This window comes from Tenrec ecaudatus, chromosome 4, assembly GCF_050624435.1.
Source record: "Tenrec ecaudatus isolate mTenEca1 chromosome 4, mTenEca1.hap1, whole genome shotgun sequence".
In the NCBI taxonomy this organism is placed as follows: domain Eukaryota; kingdom Metazoa; phylum Chordata; class Mammalia; order Afrosoricida; family Tenrecidae; genus Tenrec; species Tenrec ecaudatus.
The window spans coordinates 65335822-65355061 of NC_134533.1; the positions used below are offsets into that span (position 1 = coordinate 65335822).

General features: G+C 38.8%; 2 protein-coding genes across 2 annotated transcripts; both read left to right on the forward strand.

Annotated features, from left to right (window-relative positions):
- Positions 1–1143: 1143 nt before the first annotated feature.
- Positions 1144–2085, forward strand: LOC142446758 (olfactory receptor 56A4-like). Its single transcript, XM_075548499.1, has one exon. The coding sequence runs from the start codon at positions 1144–1146 to the stop codon at positions 2083–2085; it is 942 nt and encodes a 313-aa protein (XP_075404614.1).
- A 9038-nt stretch (positions 2086–11123) lies between these two features.
- Positions 11124–12071, forward strand: LOC142445857 (olfactory receptor 56A4-like). The gene has a single exon (XM_075547734.1). It carries the CDS (start codon positions 11124–11126, stop codon positions 12069–12071), a length of 948 nt encoding a protein of 315 aa, XP_075403849.1.
- The last annotated feature ends 7169 nt before the right edge of the window (positions 12072–19240 follow it).

Here is a 19240-nt window from a genome sequence, read left to right on the forward strand (position 1 = left end):
CAGCAGAGGGTTTCACAGTCGACCTACCACTTCTTTTTTAGACAAAAAAATTGCTTAGCACCCCTCTGGCACTAAAAACTTTTGTATTATAGCCCGTAATCTAGGATAAAGTATAGGTATCTGCTTTTGCAGTCCTGGGTCATTCCAGGGTCCACTTACCCTCAGGAGACGGTATCACCCATTTTGAAAACCCCTGATTTAGAACCTCAGGAACTCTATGGTTGTTATGAGTTGAGATGGATTCAATAGTAACAGGTATGTGTGTGCTTTCCATTTATAAATGGCTGTTATAACTCTAAAAATGCTTTCAAATATTCTTTTGTAACACACTTAGACTTGATGGCTTTCTTTTGTGGGGTATGTCTTGTAGCAAGGACATAAAGGTGTATTCATCTTCAGTCTGTTCTTCAGAGCAGTTCTATTTTATCCAATGTGTCTATGACTGATCTATTGTAGCAATATGAAGTGCACATGTATTTTTGTAGAAACAGAGAAAAGGAAGTAGCTAAGATTTCCTTTTAGAGTATGCTGACATCATTATGATTTTATTTATTTATTTGTTACTTATTTATTGGGAGCTCTTCCAGTTATTATAGCAGTCAATAATTCAATGAGATCAAACATAAGTGTGCAATTCCTACCACCATTAGTTTCAAAACATATATATGTGTATATATATATATATATATATATATATATATATATATACTGTATCTTACATTATCCAATGTGTCCAGTCACCTGCAATTCTGTTATTTGTTCCCCTAGATTATCATTGAGGTTTAAATAAAATGACTTTATTAGCTTTTGATTTTGTCTCTGGAAATTATAATGATTATTCTCTTACAGGGAAAATTCGCTTATAATTTATCTGTCAAATTTAGGAACAACATAAATAGAAAAAAAATTGAAAGCAAATCAGGAAATATGTAATTCTACTAGTAGAACTTGTAACAGAATGGATGGGCTTAATAACTATAAATCACTTAGAGTATTGCCAACATTTGTCATTATTTTTCAATGCTTTTCAAGAAAATCTGTTTATTCATAAGTATTCATCTTTCCCGCATGTGTTTATTTCTGTTCATCTTCCCAAGGCTTTAACAAAGGTCAGTGTCAACGTGTCTCATGAGGATACAGCACATGGCACCACCCAACAACTCCTCCATGGCTCCAGTCTCTGAATTTGTTCTCATTTGCTTCCCTAACTTCCAGAGTTGGCAGCACTGGCTGTCCCTGCCATTCAGTGTCCTCTTTCTCCTGGCCATTGGGGCCAACGCAACCCTCCTGATCGCCATCCGACTGGAGGCCTCCTTGCACGAGCCTATGTACTACCTGCTCAGCCTTCTATCCCTGTTGGACATTGTGCTTTCCCTCACCGTCATTCCCAAGGTCTTAGACATCTTTTGGTTTGACCACAAGTCTATCAATTTCTCTGCCTGCTTCCTACAGATGTTCATTACGAATAGTTTTTTGACGATGGAATCCTGCACATTTATGGTTATGGCCTATGACCGCTATGTAGCCATTTGCCATCCTCTGCGATACCCATCCATCATCACCGACCAATTTGTGGCAAAAGCTGCCATATTTATTGTAACACGCAATGGCCTTCTTACTATGCCGATCCCGATACTCTCTTCTCAACTCCGATATTGTGCAAGTCACATTATTAAGAACTGCATTTGTACTAACATGTCTGTTTCTAGGCTCTCATGTGATGACACTACCTTTCATCAGCTCTATCAGTTTGTGGTAGGCTGGACTCTGCTGGGCTCAGACCTTATTCTTATTGTTCTCTCCTACTCCTTCATCTTGAAAGCTGTCTTTAGAATTAAAGCCGAGGGAGCTGTGGCCAAGGCCCTGAGTACCTGTGGTTCCCACTTCATCCTCATCCTCTTCTTCAGCACAGTCCTGTTGGTTCTGGTCATCACTAACCTGGCCAGGAAGAGAATTCCTCCAGATGTCCCCATCCTGCTCAACATCCTGCACCACCTCATCCCTCCTGCTCTGAACCCCATTGTTTATGGCGTGAGAACCAAGGAGATCAAGCAGGGAATCCAGAAGCTGCTGAGCAAGCTGTAAAAAGAGAAAAGATATTGCCTACATTTAAGGAAAGTTCCATTTTTGAATTATTATATGTTCTCTTATTTAATTTCTTTAACTGCATGCCTTTCTAAACTTCATTTTCCATCATTTTAACCTTCATTTTACTTTATGTTTAATTTGACTTCATGGCATAATGGCTACACAATGGGCTACACAATTGAAGGTCAGCAATTTGAAACCACCAGCCATTCCACAAGAGAGTCAGGGTTTTCTGCTCTTATAAATAGTTAAAATCTCAGAAATTTACAGGGACAGTTCAACCCTGTCCTATTGGGTTGGCATCGACTCTGTGGCAATGAGTTTGGTTTTGCGTAAATAACTTTCTAATCCTCAATTTATTCTATTTTACCTGACTAACTGTATCCAAGGTGCCCTTTTGGCATAATGGGTTATATGTTGGGCTGCTAAACACAAGGGCCACAGTTTGAACACTCCAGGATGGCGATGAGTCAGAAGTAAATCAATGGCAGTCAGGGTTTTAGAGGTTCTCCAGGAGAGAAACATGAGGCTTTCTGGTTCCATTAAGATGAACACTTTCAGAAATCCTCAGAGGCAGTTCTCGCTTGTCCTATAAGGGTTGAAGGACTTGGAGTGGACTCCATGGCTGAGATGCTTGGTTTTGCTTTGTTGTGTAAGGGCCACAGTGGCATGGTGCGGTAAGTGTGGGATAACCAACTACAAGATTGTCTGTTCCAACCCATTAGCCACTCCGTGGGTTAGGATGAGGTTATCTGGCTCAGAAACTCTAAACAGTCACTGTGACCCAGAAATGATTTGGCAGCAATGCTTTTATTATATATTTAAAAACAAAATCACGCGGTGATGCAAATGTTTAAAGTCCTCAACTGCTACTGAATGGTTAAACTTTTTGTATTCAATCAGAGGCACCATGGAGGAAAGATCTGCTGATCTACTTCTGAAAAAAAATAGCCACTGGAAACGCTAGGGAGGACAGTTCTGCTTTGACTCACAGAAGTCATCGTGAGTCAGAGTGGACTTGGTGACAGGCAGTGTATGATTATAAGGAAGCTTATTCTTTCAGTCACAAGTCAAGCACCATCCCCATTCTACCATGACCTGTCCATCCTGAAGATGAATTAGCCTCCTGCTCATTTCCTCTATTATTACCCTATTGACTCAGTCCCATCCTGACCTGGGGATTCTAACACTTCCTACAATTGTACAGGCGTGAGACTTCTCTGGTTTGGCTTTTACAGATAAGCATGTTTCATAATTTTTGCCTCCTTTCTCAACATGCAGTATATCTCCAAAGACTATTTCATAGCAGCAATCTGTCTCTTTTGCGGAACAATCATAAAACCTTCAAGATTATAATTTTCCCAAGTATCACTTTTACAATTTTCCCAGTTGGATTATTCTACTTTCTTCTGTATTGATGCTTATGTTTACTAAATGACTTATATTACATTTAATTTTTCTACCGCATTTAAATATTTGTTTATATATTATACCAATGGCCTTCTCCTCATATTACATTTTCTCTTTGGCCCTAATATATTTTAGGTTTTTTTTTGTTTTGTTTTTTTTATCATTTTAGCCAAAATTAGGAGTTTCTGGCACAAATGGGTTAAGCACTTGACTTCTAACCACCAGAAACCTGGCAGGTCAACGTCTTCCAGAATTGTCTCAAAAGAAAACCTGCTAATCTGCCTACAAAGATCACAGCCATTGAAAACTCCATGCAGAAGAAGCTCTGCAATGTATGGGGCCATTCTACACTCCTTACACCTTTGATGAACCAGCTGGAAAGAAACTGGTTTAAATTTTCTTTTACGTTTTTGGTTTGGTAGCAAAGACGATTGCTCAGTGTCTCCCGAATATTTCTGGCAAAGAACTTGCTGCATGTCTTTAATCATATGATCTTTTCCACATGATGAGTATCATCAGGTGTGGGCGATCGAGGGATCTTTTACTCCAAAACTTGGTTCAAAATGCTACCTTCGATAAGATTGTTGTGAGTCAGAGTGGACTAAATGGCAATGATTTTGGTTTCATAAGATGCCTTTCATCCCTGATCCTGCCAACTGAAATTATTCTCACTTCTGGAATAGCTCTAAATCTGTATTTCTCTTATACTGATATAAACTTCTAGTAGGTTGGTGAAGTGTTTTTTTTCACGTTTTAAGTTTTCATATGATGGACCTTTATAAGGAAAATTTTAAAAAGCTGTGTTGAAGAAGATGAAACATTTTATAAATAAATATATTGCCTCTGTGTTCCTTTGAAAACTCCTTGGTGTTCTCATAGCACCTTACACAAAATCTTTCTCTTGATCAGAAATAAATGAAACGTCATATGGTTTAACTTCACTGAGTTTGGAGAAAGAATTGGAAAAATTGGAATTCCAGTCTCAGATAAATACATGTGGTTAGATTTGGCTACTCAGATTTTGTAAAATGTGGGTGAAATCTAGAAGCGTTGGTATCATTTCCTTTAAAATGGTGATGATATCCTTTATTTTCTATTATGTTACTGAAGAGTAAACAATTTAATCATGAAAAGCTCTTTGTGCAATTCATTAAATGTTCAAAATAAAATTTTATTAGAATTTTTATTGTTATACTTGGTTTTATTATAACAATGGTTTCTTTATGGACTTCCGAACAGGGCATAGATGATCAGCCTATTCTCCTTAAATCTTGGATAATAGATATACATGTCATTTAAATATTCTACAGTTCCTAATTTGTCAAGTAAAAATATTGAAATATGGACAACACATTTGCTAATTTAACATTTTCATGTATACAAGACAGAGATTGTAATTATATCAATCATATAGTGCAACCATCCAAAGATCTACTCCTAGATCATGATACATTTCTTGAAAATGTATCATGATACATTTCTTGAAAATTTTTATTGCTTATTTTGTAATTCAACACTATTGGATGCTCCATTAAAAATGACATTTAATTGTAGTATACTATTACAAATGACGATTACATATTTTTTCATTCTGGGCATGCTGTGCGCTCTTCACAACCATCCATTTTGTAGCTCTACAGAAGAGTCATTGGTGATTTGTGTCTACAACATGAACCCTCTGTTCACATCTGTTGATATCATGGACTTCCAATAAAACTTGTCTCAAAACACTTTCTCCATATTCCCATCTGATGCAGGTGAGGGAACAAGGCAGGTCAGGACACACCAGCGGGGGAACAGCAGCACTCTGCGGTGTCAGACCCAGAGAGCTCTCTTAGTATTGTCTTGAGTTAAAGTCACACAATGCTTGGCTGCTTTGGAACCTGTGCACTTCATAGGAATATTCCTGTAAAATTACTTGTAAAGAATAAGAGTAATAAACAAAGAGCCTAAAATGCTAACTCACTTTTATTTTCTCCAGGTTATCCAGTGAATTCTTTACCTAAGTTACATTTTTTGGAGTGTGGTTTAGATTAAACCCTGACATTTTTATTTTCAGAAGCAGTTGCAACTGGGAACTTTCAGGAAAGTTGCTAATCAATCATTCTCTTGCTTTGAGGCATTCTGAATAGAAAAATAGGAAGAATGCCTTTGCTTGGTGTCATCAACGTTGTCTGCCCCTCCTCTTTCTATCACCATTTCTCCCTTGTCTCAGTCGTTGCCATTCCTAACTTAGGTTCTTCCTGCATTATCAGTGCATGCTGGGTTAGTCATGCTGACAAAACATGAAACAGGCAACATAAAGAAGCGGAAGATGGGTCCATGCCAGGAAGAGTTTGTGCAGGTTGAATGTAGAGTATCAGAGGACTCTTTATGCCTGCAGGCAGGGCAGTTACTTATTAGTTAATTCTAGCTCAGCCTTGTAAGGCAGGGTTTATGTTCAACCCAAGATTCTCTTAGGAAGACATAGAGACACGCTTCAAGAAACGTGAGAGTATTTTATACCGCAATGGCTGTGTCACTTGGAATATATGATTGCAATGCCAGCTCTGGTCCTCAGGTGTTGTGAGGTGGAATGAGAGCGATATGTCTTAGTATCTTATCCAGCTCCTTCACTTCCACTGCTGGTATCCAGGAGCTTCCTAAGACATTTCTTCTTCCTAATGTACATATCACCTGAAGTTTATACTTATCCAAAGGAGTGAGTCAGCTCTTCATGCTTTGACGGTGACCTAGGAAGCTGAGTGGTGCAAGTGGGCAAGCACTTGGCAAAAAGCTGGAGGTTAGAGCTTACGCAGAAGTGCCTTGGAAGACAGGCTTAAAGGTGGGCTGCTGAAAAATCAGAGTCTGGAAAACTCTACGGAGCACAGGTCTACTCTGCCCATAGGATGGCCAGGAGTTGGAATCAACTAACAGCTATTACTAACAACAACACCATCACCTAACTTTAACAATAAATATTTCCTCAACCCATCTCAATTTTTTACTATGGGTGATGAAAAATATAATGTGACCATACCATGTTATACCCTTCCTAGGTATTTTCATAACTCAACATGATGAAATGGTTCTAACTCAAGGATCATACTAAAATATGCACTCTAAACATAATCTTTCCCCCTGTTAATACACATATTTTGTGAGATGAAGTTCTATCTTAAGAGTAAAGTTATAATTTTAAAAATGTATATATGCACTTTAGTTAGATTTCCCCCAAGTCCCAGATTTATTTGGTTAATGTACTGAAATACGATTTTCTCAGCTGTCTCCCTGTTTGCCATCACCCCATATTGGATTTTATTGATTTTTCCCTTTTCTCTATAAAAGGACTTCAATCAGTTCATGACAACTTCTATTATCTTTTAATTACATTTTCATGAACTTTTTGAACCCGTCTACCTTCTCCAATGTATTTCTTCTCCTAAGGAATGAGAGCAAACATTAGGCTCTAATCTAGATGCTTAAAATGGCCTTCATCTCTGTCAGCTGTGGAGAGGGAATAGATAGAGTGGAGTTCATGGTCAGAAAACATCCCTTGGTGCCTCAGGGGAGCTGGAACACATGGTGTAACAAGTAGTCATAAATAGCAGCAGACTTTGCTGCTTCTCAGGGCTGATAATTCTGTGGCCAGGTGGCGTATGAGGAGACTACTGAGGAGCCATACATATACCCAAGTATACAGTATAACCAGGGAGACACAAGTCTGTTGTCCAGCGTATAGCAGAGGTAGTGATACTGATATCAGCGTCTGCACAATGTACTATATCTGGTGCATCCCTTATTTTCTATGGAAGAAAAGTTTTTATAGTCAATGTTAATACTCTCTTAGAAAAGTTGGGTCTTCAGGTGAGGGGCCTTTGATTAAATCTATACCTTTATTCTTATCTATGGAAGCTGGAGAGCCAGAGACCTTCAATGACTTTATATTCTCAGCCACTATAGAAAAGATTACCCTGGAAGCGTCAAATGCATTAGGACTATTACTTCTAGTTTCCTTGTTTGCTCTAGGCTGGACATCTACTTCACTCATCCTATCTTGGCTCCCATTGATTTTTCCAGTGTCTCTTACTGGGATAGAGTACCATTTACTATTTAAACCACTATTCTCCCCAGAAGACTCCAGACTGGGTGTGGTGTCAATTCTTTATTTGGGGGGAAGTGATAGAGGAGAAAAATGACACCCAACATGTCAACTAGCAACTAAGGAAATGACATTGCAGATTTATTTTGTTAATGTTGTGGAATCTGGTCACAGGTAAATTTGTATGCTCAGACTAAGGGTAAATTGGTTTGAAACTTGAATTTATGTGTGAGGCTTAACCTGAAGCTATTTTCTCATTCTGATCTTGTCTTTGAACCTCAGCATTTTTGATGCTTTAGTTGATAGCATCCAGTGGCAGTCCTTTTTGTGTAAAAGAATGGTGTCACTGCTTCCACATTTGAAACTATTCTTTACTAAACAGTCCAGTTGATTCTAGCAACAAAAACCTTCATTGCTTTAAAGAATGGAAAGAAGGACAAGAGATCTAACCCGAGACAAAGAGGCTGGTTTGCGGGAAAACACTGTTCTCTGGTGAAAACTTGATCTATCAGGGGAGCTCTAGAGGAGCCTCCTGGTGCTTTCTAGTGTCTATTAAATAGCTCACCACAAGGTCTTTAGATTTCGGGAGAAAAATTAAGCTGTCTGTTCCTATAAAGATGTATAGCCTCAGAAGCGGTATATAGGGTACTATGATCCCTAATCTACTCAATGGCTATGGGTGGGTTGGTTTTTGACAGGAGTTGTAGATGTACTAATTACTTCTGTCTTTAGTCGGATACTCTCATACTGGAATCAGAAGGATCATGTACTACATGGTCTCTAAGAGACTGACTGCCGTGGAGGGCACAGTGTGACAGTCAGCTATCATGGGGTCATGAGTAACAGGGGATAGTTTAAAACAAAAGGGCCTGGAAGTACCAGGGATATCAAGAGTTGGCAGGGGGGAGTAAGGTAGAGGGAAGGGGCTGTGGGCGTAGGGTGGATGGAATCCAATGAAGTCTTTGCCCAGGGTAGGTGGAAGATAATGTAAGGAGATAAGTGAGATTCCTACTCCAGCCACTTGGTGGGAGAGTGAGGACAACCAGGTGTCTTCCTGGTCTCTGGTCTGAAGTGAACATCGGAAAGGTGAGTTGAGCTGAAATGGTCAGAGAAATGAGGGGCAGCAGCATGAAAGGTGAGACATAGTCCCAAATCTCACACAAGGACAATTTCACATAGTGACCTGGTCATTAAAATCCTATTGATAAGCAAGGAATGGTTTTAATGTTAAGCTGACCCAGAAATGGAACCAAATATAAGAAGTTCCCAAGAATTATAAAATGCCATATAGTCAGCATCAAGACTAAATTCATATGAAACAAAATAAAAGAATCATTTAGCTCCTCCAAGTTATCGACTTGTATTTCTAACATAATCACTAGCCACATATGGCTATTGAGAACTTGAAATGTGGATGGTCTGAACGGTACTTTGCTATTACAAAAAATACAACTAATTTTGAAGATTCAGTGCAAGAAAAAGAATGTAAATAGCCCCCTAGGTATATTTTTGCTTAAATAACAAATTCTGAAAAATAGTGTCACCTTTCTCCTTTTTTATTTTTAATGTAGTTATGATAAATTTAAAATTTTCTAAAATCTCACTTAATATTTCTATTAGGCAATGCTGCTGTAGATTATATGGAATGTTATTTTAAATTAGGCAAAACAGAAGGGAAAATTTGTTTCTTTCAATCTCTGAATCTTCCTGAAAGTACTCACAGTTACATCTCACCATTGGAAAACAATCTTCTGTTCTTTCAGAAAAGAAAGTGAAGCAGAATCGAGGCATAGCCAGCACTCATTAGGAATATTGTCATTTTTGATTTACAAAACTGGCTGAAGTTGGGCTTCCTCCACCACATGGCATTTCCATGAGCACAGCCTTGTATGCCAGCCTCCTGATCTCCACCATGGAAAGTTTCTCTTCATGAGTCCATGTGCTACCTGCTGGCCTCCTTTCCCTATCGGATGTGGTAGTTGGGCTTACTAGTATAGCTAACATCAATCAGTGTTTTGAGATTAGTCTTAGCATGGCAACAACATATTGGTCTTGGTGTTGAAAGCCAGGAATGTGTGGCTGTTTGTTTAGTGCAGATTTAGGACTGAATTGGGAATCCAGGTGAAAAGAGATGAAGACAGCAGTGACGGCCATTCCTCACTATTGGCACAGTACTCCTGGACCAACATTGTTGACACCTGAAACTTCCTGGTCTCATCTCAACTTTCGATCTTCTACAATAGGGTTTCTCGTACCCCCCCCCACCCCATAGTTAAAACAATCTCAAAGTCTATTTTTATTTTAGACCTTTCTAAGTTCCTATTAAGGAGCCCTTGGGCACAATGATCAAACACTCGGTGGTGAAGCACTGGTCTGTGATTTGAGGACCACCAGATATTTCATAGAAGTAAGATCTAGCACTCTGCTTCTGCAAAGATTTAGGTCAGAGGGTTTCACACTTAGTCGAACTAACACTTCTTTTTTAGAAAAAAAAATTGCTTAGCACCCCTCTGGCATTACAGCCCGTAATCTAGGATAAAGTATAGGTATCTGCTTTTGCAGTCCTGGGTCATTCCAGGGTCCTCTTCTCCTCATGTGATGGTAGCACCCATTTTGGAAACCACTGATTTAGAACCTCAGGAACTCTATGGTTGTTATGAGTTGAGATGGATTCAATAGTAACAGGTATGTGTGTGCTTTCCATTTGTAAATGGCAGTTATAACTCTAAAAATGCTTTCAAATATTCTTTTGTAATACACTTAGACTCGATGGCTTTCTTTTGTGGGGTATATCTTGTAACAAGGACAGACAGGTGTATTCATCTTCAGTCTGTGCTTCAGAGCAGTTCTATTTTATCCGATGTGTCTATGACTGATCTATTTTAGCAATATGATGTGCACATGTATTTTTGGAGAAACAGAAAATAGGAAATAGTGAATACTTCCTTTCAGAGTATACTTTTATCAGTATGGTTTTATTTATTTATTTATTACTTATTCATTGGGAGCTCTTTGAGTTATTGTAGCAGTCCATAATTCAATGAGATCAAACATAAGTGTACAATTGCTACCAACATTAGTTTCAAAACATATATATGTATATATTTATATAATATCTTACATCATCCAATGTGTCTAGTCACCTGCAATTCTGTTATTTGTTCCCCTAGATTATCATTGAGATTTAAATAAAATGACTTTATTAGCTTTTGATTTTGTCTCTGGAAATTATAATGATTATTCTCTTACAGAGAAAATTCGCTTATAATTTATCTGTCAAATTTAGGAACAATATAAATAGAAAAAAATTCAAAGCAAATTAGGAAATATGTAATTCTACTAGTAGAACTTGTAACAGAATGGATGGGCTTAATAACTATAAATCACTTGGAGTATTGCCAACATTTGTCATTATTTTTCAATGCTTTTCAAGAAAATCTGTTTATTCATAAGTATTCATCTTTCCCGCATGTGTTTATTTCTGTTCATCTTCCCAAGGCTTTAACAAGGGTCAGTGTCAAAGTTTCTCATGAGGATACAGCACATGGCACCACCCAACAACTCCTCCATGGCTCCAGTCTCTGAATTTGTTCTCATTTGCTTCCCTAACTTCCAGAGTTGGCAGCACTGGCTGTCCCTGCCACTCAGTGTCCTCTTTCTCCTGGCCATTGGGGCCAACGCAACCCTCCTGATCGCCATCCGACTGGAGGCCTCTTTGCACGAGCCTATGTACTACCTGCTCAGCCTTCTATCCCTGTTGGACATTGTGCTTTGCCTCACCGTCGTTCCCAAGGTCTTAGACATCTTTTGGTTTGACCACAAGTCTATCAATTTCTCTGCCTGCTTCCTACAGATGTTCATCATGAATAGCTTTTTGACGATGGAATCCTGCACATTTATGGTCATGGCCTATGACCGCTATGTAGCCATTTGCCATCCTCTGCGATACCCATCCATCATCACTGATCAATTTGTGGCAAAAGCTGCCATATTTATTGTAACACGCAATGGCCTTCTTACTATGCCGATCCCGATACTCTCTTCTCAACTCCGATATTGTGCAAGTCACATTATTAAGAACTGCATTTGTACTAACATGTCTGTTTCTAGGCTCTCATGTGATGACACTACCTTTCATCAGCTCTATCAGTTTGTGATAGGCTGGACTCTGCTGGGCTCAGACCTTATTCTTATTGTTCTCTCCTACTCCTTCATCTTGAAAGCTGTCTTTAGAATTAAAGCCGAGGGAGCTGTGGCCAAGGCCCTGAGTACCTGTGGTTCCCACTTCATCCTCATCCTCTTCTTCAGCACAGTCCTGTTGGTTCTGGTCATCACTAACCTGGCCAGGAAGAGAATTCCTCCAGATGTCCCCATCCTGCTCAACATCCTGCACCACCTCATCCCTCCTGCTCTGAACCCCATTGTTTATGGCGTGAGAACTAAGGAGATCAAGCAGGGAATCCAGAAGCTGCTGAAAAGGTTGAAGATATGAAATTAATGAGACCTGATCGTGGGGACAGAAATTGATATCATTCAATCATTTTCATGGTGCATAGGAAATTTACTAAGGTACCGCAATAACTAAGTTTGTATTTTTTTCCCATAATGCATCAGTGGATTATGGCGTCATCTTTGTCTAGGCTCCTATTTGCTAGAAATTCTAGGGCATTTTTCTTTTTGGAGTCTGGAGCTACCTGGAAGTTTACCCTGAGATTTGGCTAGCAGTAGAGTGGATTAGTTCATGGATTATAGGACATATGTGATTCAAATCTTTTGTAATGCTTTTAATTTCTTGAATGCGTTATATACACATGTACATTGTTTCTCTTGGTTCAACCTGACACAGCTTAGCCTAATTTGTATCATAAATCAGTCTCATGCAGAGATACAAAGTAACTCCACAAAACTGATTCTCCAGGTGAGTGAGTGACATGTGCCAGCACTGCATTCCAGTTAATATTTTAGATAATGTCACTTCACAGAAGAGGAATTTCCTAAAGCTTTTCCTTTTTTATAAGAAGTATTTAATATTTAAAGAAAACATTTTTAAATATACTTTGAGTGTCTTTTCCTTAGATGTGCAATAGATTGTCCAAGTTTTGACTTTGCTTTATTCTGATTGATTTCTCCATCATAATTCAGGCATCATCCATATGAGCACCTTCCTGCCTATCTTTCATATACAATTACATTGTCTTCATTCTACTTCCATCCCTGTCGTACCAGTGCTTTTACCTTGTGTTGGGAGCAGTGTAGCTTCCCATAGGATCCAATCATCGTTAGTTGTGGGGTTATAAAGCACTGCTTTGAAGTTCCCTATCTGATCTGAATTTGGTGGGGATTAGAAATTGGTTAAAGTTTTCTGGGGTTAATTTACACTAAAAATTAAGAACTAGGTCTCTCTTTGGATTAGTTGATATTACTTTATAAGCCTTATTCAAGATTCTTCCCCCTAATATACATGCTCTATGATAAGGATAACAATTTTTGTGGTCTTATAATAAAATATTTCGATATTACTGTGTTTCTTTAACAACATAGCTTTGATTACCTTTCTTTTCTCCTGGTTTGTAACTTAAAAGACTGATGCCAACCAAAATACAAAACTCAAGCACTCTTCTCAACCATTATTCCACTCAGCTGCAGCCTATTATTTTTTGATATGACTTTCTTGATATTTATCTTATACTCTCCATTTCCCACATGAAAAACCTGAAATATCTGCATTTCCATGGAAAACTCAGCATTGGCACTTTATTTGGCAAACTATCTGTATTGTAAGTCTCATTTTAAACTTTGTCTATGCCACAACACCTTAGTTTAATCTTCCTAATGGAATTTCTCTGACCACCTGGAGCCCTGTGTAATATCTCTGACTGATCTGAGACTGCAAAATACTCTGAGCTTGGGAAATGGCCTCATTCATATTTTCAACTTTACATTTTTATAGCCAGTCTTGCAATGCTTTAATATTATAGTTGTTTCTGTTTAATAAAACCAGATTAATTCATATGTACATGTTTGTTTCTTATTTCCATTGAAATATTTTCTTAAAGCAAGAATCAAGTTGTTAATATAATATATTCTCCAAGGTAACTTCAAAAAAGTCTTATATAACTCAGTTTTCTAAAAGAATATTTAACTCCTAGATTTAAAATGAATGATATTCTTCATTATGTGATTTTCTGATGTTTATATTACTTAATTTATGAGTGTTTCAAGTAGAGTCTGAAACAAACTAGTCCATTATAATGAAAACTCATTTTATTAATGTATTGTGCTTCCTGTATTATCTGCAAAGAAAGATGCTTGTGGCTATTTTACATACTTCAGAGAAATAAAGATCCTGTCCTACATATGCTCTTTCATTTCCAGTGCAATTTCTAGACTATTGTGCAGTGTTTTAATAAAATCTTTTCATATTTCAAGTTCAAGATGATATGTCATGGTGCCCTTAGGCCTTCCTTGTTCTCAGTCATATCTTAGAATCTTGGCCTTGCTGCTTCATCTCGGATGCTAGCATTTGGCTCACAGTCTGGCTTGATTGGGGTCAGGTAGATGCATTGTTTTTCACAATAAAATGTTGCTAGATTGTCACTGAACCGAGAATCTTTCTCTGAACAGAGAATCTCTAAACTCTCCGTGCTACTGAGTCATTTCTAACTCATAGTGACTTAATAGGAGAGAGTAGAACTGTTCCTGTGGGTTTCCAAGAATGGAAAACTTCACTGGAGTAGAAAGCTTCATATTTTTTCTGCCAAGCAGCTGGTGGTTTCAAAATGCTGACCTTGAGATTAGTAGCCCATTGGTAATCCACAATGCTACCAAGTATTCTGAACAAAGACTAGAAGGGAACAAAAATTATTTTAATCACTGACAGGTGTCTGCTTATAGATTGGTTGCACAAATCTGTATAATTTGTCATTTTAGTACTAATATTTTTACTGTCATTTTAAATTAAACAGTTCCAAATTCTCTTTAACTTGTTGCTTAAAGCACGCAAAAAAATAGTTGGCAGATTTTCCACATTGGTCATTACTTTAGAAACTTTTGGCTACCTGGAATGTCATGTTTATGGAGTAGTAAAGTCATCAAATCTAGAATCATCTTTGAATTTAGAGTCTAAAGGATCTTTCCTAAATAGATGTGAAAGATTTGTTCAAGTACCTTCAGTAGCAAGGAACTACTACTTGGCACATGAACAAGGAAACCTCTGATTCTATTGGAATTTTAATAAAAGCTCCCCTCATTTTTTTGCAATTTTTATTTTTGAGTCTGCATGTAAAACAGTTTCTGGTAAAGTAAAATTCCAGTGCTTTCCTCAAAAATTTTCATGGTATTTTAATTGGGATACTATAGACTTGATAATTATAAATTTTTACAAATGAGGAACATTCATCATATTGTTCAAATGCTGGGTGTAAAACCAGCCATCTCATGAGCAGAAAGAGGGTTTCACTACTAGCAAATGGAAAGGTCCTTGTTAGGAGTGGAGCATCTTCTTTGGACCTTGAGGTCCTTCTTCATTGAAACTCCTTGATCCAGGAAACAGTTGTGACACCAGAGGAGTGGCAGAGAAGCTGCATCCAAACCAGGAGCAAGGGAATGAGACAGACTTCCCCGCGCGCAGAGCAAGGGAAACAGTGCTTTGAGGTAGGAGGCTACCTCGTAGGGATGAGTACCTTTGGAGACTTAGAGGAGCTGAGTTTTCTGGCCCATGGAATTGGAGCTGAAGCTGAGGCCGAGCGCATTTTGGTTGAGGCTTATAGTGAAATGGCAAGTCCCTTGGATATTTATAAGCAGCCCCCAAAGAGCTTTGAAATATTGCACAAGTGGGTCAGAGATCCGTCCAAGAGGCTGATAGCTAGAGAGACTTGCCTGTGATCATGGCAGAGAATAAACAGTTGTGGTTAAACAACTGTATCCTGAGCACTTGTGTACCTCAGCTGTAACGTGTTAACTTCCCTATTAAATCCCAAAACCTTCAGCATTGTCTGTGGGTTCTTTGTAGCCATTGTAATGGATTATTGAACACAGACATAGACGTAGAATACTGTGGGAGGGCCATGTGGTGTTAGAATTGGATTTAAAGGGCTGGAGGGTGAAGACATGTCTGATCTTCACCTTGTGGAAAAACTGCATTGTGAGCCAGAGGTTAGATGTGGCCCCAATCTGTTTTCTTAGCAACATATAATTAAATCTGATATTAAAATTCAGAATTGAAATTTTCGCATAGGAAAATTTTGTGGTTGCTTGGGTGAAAGCTGTTTTCTACATTTAGTGGGGTTGTTTGTGTTTAACATTATCATTTTGTGATTATCCTAAAAATGAAATGTTGACTTACTTCAGTCTGACTACCATTAAATGTTTTAAATGAGTGTTCAGAAATGTGTACCATTCGTTTAAGTGACATATTTTTCCCTTGTGGAAATATTTCTGAAAATAACAATTAAGGGCCAGTTAAAAAATAAAGTACTCATTTTAGTAGTAGTTTTAAAATAGTATAGCTGACATGTAAGATTAAGTCAGCTTGATTAGTCTAATAATATTGCTTTCTTAAAGAGCCTCTTAAACACAGCCTGCCTGTTCCCAAGTGATTCTATTTTCCATTACAATAAGTCCCAGTTCATGCAATTCTCAGATACCTCAAAATGAGCATTACTGCTTTTATTTTATCTGGATTTAAATGTAGAATTCTCTCTCTTTTTTTAAACATTTTATTAGGGACTCATACAACTCTTATCACAATTCATACATATACATACATCAATTGTATAAAGCACATCTGTACATCGTTTGCCCTACTCATTTTCAAAGCATTTGCTCTCCACTTAAGCCCTTTGCATCAGGTCCTCTTTTTCTTTCCCCTCCCTCACCACTCCCCCTTCCCTCATGAACCTTTGATAATTTATAGATTATTATTTTGTCCTATCCGACATCTCCCTTCACCCCATTTTCTGTTGTCCGTTCCCCAGGGAGGAGGTCACATGTAGATCCTTGTAATCGGTTCCCCCTTTCCAACCCATTCACCCTCTCCACTCCCAGTATCACCCCTCACACCCCTGGTCCTGAAGGTATCATCCACCCTGGATTCCCTGTGCCTCCAGCTCCTATGTGCACCAGTGTACAACCAACCTCTGCTCTATCCAGACTTGCAAGGTAGAATTTGGATCATGGTAGTTGTGGGGGGGAGGGGGCATTTATGATCTGGGGGAAAGCTGTATTTATAATCGGTGCTACATCGCACCCTAACTGACTCATCTCCTCCCCTAGACCCCTCTGTGAGAGGATCTCCAGTGGCTGACAAATGGGCTTTGGGTCTCCACTCTGCACTTCCCCCTTCATTCACTATTGTAAGATTTTTTTGTTCTGATGATGCCTTAACCCGATCCCTTCAGCACCTCGTGATCACACAGGCTGGTGTGCTTCTTCCATGTGGGCTTTGTTGCTTCTGAGCTAGATGGCCAATTGCTCACCTTCAAGCTTTTAAGACCCCAGACACTATCTGTTTTGATAGCCAGGGACCTCTCTTTTTAAAGTGGAAGCGTGTGTACATCTGCAGGGAGAAGAGACACCCAAGGGAGGAAGATCCCTACACCAGCTCTTCCCCTTGTCAGCCACAAGAGAGGAGCTATATGGAGACAGCGTGTTCATAAAGTCTTTCAGGGGCTCTAGGCACAAGCACCGGACAGTGAGTAGTTGAAGAGACACACACTGAGGGGCCAAGACCATTGTTCACAGCAGACTTTCCCTGCAGGTATGACTGGGAACAGAACATTGGAAAATCAAATGCAAGTCCCAGTTTTCGTTTGGGCCGTGAGTTCCTTCATCTTTTGTTTAAGAGAATGTCATTGCACCCTCTAGATATTGGTTTGTCAGGGCTCTGAGGATCACTGAAGTCAGAGAAAAGTGAACACATTTAGACGTGTCAGCTGAGCTCATGTAAGGATCAGTTAGGTCTATTTCCGGCAGGGCTGTTGACTGGAGAGGAAATTCTGTCTTGGGATAGTATAAGCACGCTCAAAGTGTCAGACTTCTCTCCAAGGAGAGAAAAATAAAGGAGATGTCATACTTGTTTGGAAGAGGTCATTCGATCGAGTGTGAAACATGGCTAGTAACTACAGCTCCAAGCAGAGGAGTGTCAAAAAGGGACCCACAGAATTCTAAGTGAGCCCGCATAAGCCAGGCAACTTTCAGATTGGGAGGTTGGGGTTAGGTTGATTTTTCCTTAACTAAATGAAGATAATTGTAAAACTAAAGTTATGGGTTTGGTTGGTTGAACTGAAGTAGCAGCCCTGCATTACTGTTCATCTAAATTATTTTTTAGGCTAATAATACAACTGTAGGTCAATCATTCTCACAGTGTTCACTCTTGAAGAGCAGCATCGGGAAGTGGGGACCCTAGACTTATAAAATTAAAAACTCTGGGGCTCTAGCCCAACAAAATGCCCTTTAACAACTTCCATAGATGATTCGGATGCATACTTAAGGTTGTGAATTACTGGGCTTGAGACATTCATATAATTTACATTAGAAATTCCTAACCAGCTCCCAATCCTTGTTAGGTAGGGTTTCCCCACTGTGTTTTCGGTGCTAGAAATGTCCCCCAAGAAGAATAAATATCTACTGTAAGAGATGATGTATCCTCAGTTTCTGAGTGAAGCACAGGAGAATCTGGCAACTTCTTCACTGGTTACCAAAGGAACTGAGGTTATTGTCTGTGAAGATCATCTCTTAAGGCATGTTTAGGAATTCTTTGAGTTCTTCCTTTGTAGTGACAACCATATTTCCTCATATTTCTCCTTTTACCAGGAATTGCAGAGTATTTGGTTAGCAGTTACCAAATAAACACACATACGACTGTACACTTCAGGACACACACAATATTGTATGGATATTTTGTACTTATTTTTCTCACCACCAATTTGCTTGATTTGTTTTTTCATCATCAAATGTTATTTTTTCCACTGATTTTTTTTAAGGCTTCTGCTGAATGTTGAGCAAGCATGATGGTGGTATGAGATAGAACATGGGATGAAGATGCTCAGTAGTAAAGGAAAAGATTGAAACACAGTATGATGCTTTGAACAATCTCTCAGTCATGCTTATCTGAACTGTATTAATTGAGTGTTTATTATATGTTGGGGGTGCAGGGGTCCCCAACATTGAAACAGGTCCTCAGGAGCGACTTTGCGATTGTGGAAAGTAATAAAGGCAGACAGACACTGTGGCCAGGGTCTCCTCCTGCAATATCAGGACAGAGAGAGTAGATGTATTTTCTAAGAAGTATATGCAATGGCATATAAGTGGCATACACATTACGCAGTCAGCATGTAACATAATCGATAGGCAATATCATAAGCGGGTAACAGAAACCAGCAATGAGGTGAGTCTTCATCTTGATCTCGTACTAGTTGACCTCAAAGGCCCCTGAGCCCTGCCCAAGGGCTTGCTACATTTTACAGTGGTTTGGCAACAGAACCTAATTGCTCATATTTACAAATAACCTCCCCACACAGAGAATAGCCAGACACAGAAATGATTCATATTATATGGTAGCTCCTTTATGACAGTTCCTTTACTGGGGTTTTGGATGTTATTGGAGGGACTGTGTGCTGTCATGAGAATGTATATAAAACTGTACTCCCCACAAAAAACCCT